Source organism: Seriola lalandi, unplaced genomic scaffold (assembly GCF_002814215.2).
Source record: "Seriola lalandi dorsalis isolate HSWRI2012SDOR001 ecotype SW California unplaced genomic scaffold, Sedor1 jcf7180002004882, whole genome shotgun sequence".
NCBI classification, from domain to species: Eukaryota; Metazoa; Chordata; class Actinopteri; order Carangiformes; family Carangidae; genus Seriola; species Seriola lalandi.
The window spans coordinates 1-1,447 of NW_019475537.1; the positions used below are offsets into that span (position 1 = coordinate 1).

The 1,447-nt window shown below is 41.6% G+C and overlaps 1 protein-coding gene across 1 annotated transcript; it reads right to left on the reverse strand.

Moving 5' to 3' along the window:
* Positions 1-24: 24 nt before the first annotated feature.
* On the reverse strand, positions 25-1,316 carry LOC111669472 (cullin-5-like). Its single transcript, XM_023425789.2, has 3 exons — positions 800-1,316; positions 556-697; positions 25-295 (listed from the first exon to the last, which is right to left on the reverse strand). The coding sequence occupies exons 1-3, from the start codon at positions 995-997 to the stop codon at positions 90-92; spliced, it is 546 nt and encodes a 181-aa protein (XP_023281557.1). The 5' UTR covers positions 998-1,316; the 3' UTR covers positions 25-89.
* Positions 1,317-1,447: the final 131 nt, after the last annotated feature.

Sequence of the window (1,447 nt, forward strand, 5' to 3'; positions counted from 1 at the left end):
GAGATTGGCTTGAAAAGAAAGTTAATCAGCAGTGGCAGATACATATTTAATGAAACAGGCAGAAAACAGTGCGTCTATCGAGGATCCTATCACTCATAGTGAGAAATAAGTTCTCCTGGCCTCAAAATACATCTATGACTCATACTCACATATTTCATGTAGTTTTGGACCCCATTTTGCTGGAGGTAGGCGGGTGCCTGTGTCCTGTAGAACCTCTCAGTAGAATCCATGTACGCCTTCTCAAAGTTGTCCCTGTAGATCTGCAGCTTGTCATCGGGGTTGGAGCACAGGTTCACTGCACAGGGGACAAAGTAAAGCGCAACCGCAGAAAAGATATGGAGAGGTCAACAAGTGTCTGGGTCAGGAAAAAGTTTACAGGACAGTTTACAAGATTACAGGGGTAGAAGATGCATTTATTGTGCAACCAGAGGTCTGATTCTGGACAAAGATTTTGATTCACACAAAAAAATAAAAACTGAATGCACTCATGGACCTATGAGCCTCTCTGGGTTAATATACTGGAACAATAAGGTGACCTGTGTTGCTGACTCTCACCGTAGGACTCTCGCACTCCAATGACCAGCTGGGAGTCAAATGCCTCTCCCAGCCTCTCAGCGTGGACGAGCTTCATGGCGCTGTCCTGTAGCCGGTTTTTAATGTTGGAGAAGATGGACTCGTTCCACGTGTCCAGCATCAGCTGCACAGTGAGTGATGTAGTATTACTCACAGAATGATGTCAATGTATACAGATGACACACATGTATTAACTCTTTGATTGCCCACTCCTGCTCCTCCTCACCTTGCGGACGATGCTGTCCTCCACGTTGGACTTCTTGTTGCTTCCTTGCTTGCCCATCAGAGTAATCTCCAGCTGGCAGAAAGGCTTGGGCAGGATGTCACACTGTGTGAAGAATTTCCTCCACTCCACTATGTAGGCTTTCAGCAGCGCTGTGTCATCCTGGTGACTCAACACCCGCTTAGAAAGAGTGGGAAACATAGGACAAGGTTGATTACCATCTGCAGAATATAACTGATATTTAGCAGGTAGAAAATTAACAAACAACAAAATCAGTTACTTATTTGCTTTGTAATTACAGGGTGTGAAAGTATGACAGTAGATTTTGACTCAGTTTTCTAATAATCAATCAACAGAACATGTTAAGTTTTGGTATCACAATCTAAGGTCAAGATTTAACGTGAGATCTTCCCTGAGCTGAAATTGAACGGTTATATTTTCAACAATCACAGGTTGTGAAAAGAAAAGAAACAACAACAGACTCCAAACTGAACAGATTAGTAAACTGCACAATTTAGGGACAATCTTAAAGTCTTCCAGAATATGCATCAAGCATTCAGTATAAAAGCTGGGAGTTGTTTAAAATAAATAAATAGGTTTTAAGTACTGTAATGCAGCATTTAATTGTCATAAATGCTAAAAAAAAAAAAA

Coding starts and splice junctions, on each gene's coding strand:
- LOC111669472 (XM_023425789.2), bottom strand. CDS start 997: ATGTTTCCCACTCTTTCTAAGCGGGTGTTGAGTCACCAGGATGACACA. Junction 698..799: donor AGGACAGCATCGTCCGCAAG/GTGAGGAGGAGC, acceptor CTCACTGTGCAG/CTGATGCTGGACACGTGGAA. Junction 296..555: donor TGGAGTGCGAGAGTCCTACG/GTGAGAGTCAGC, acceptor TCCCCTGTGCAG/TGAACCTGTGCTCCAACCCC.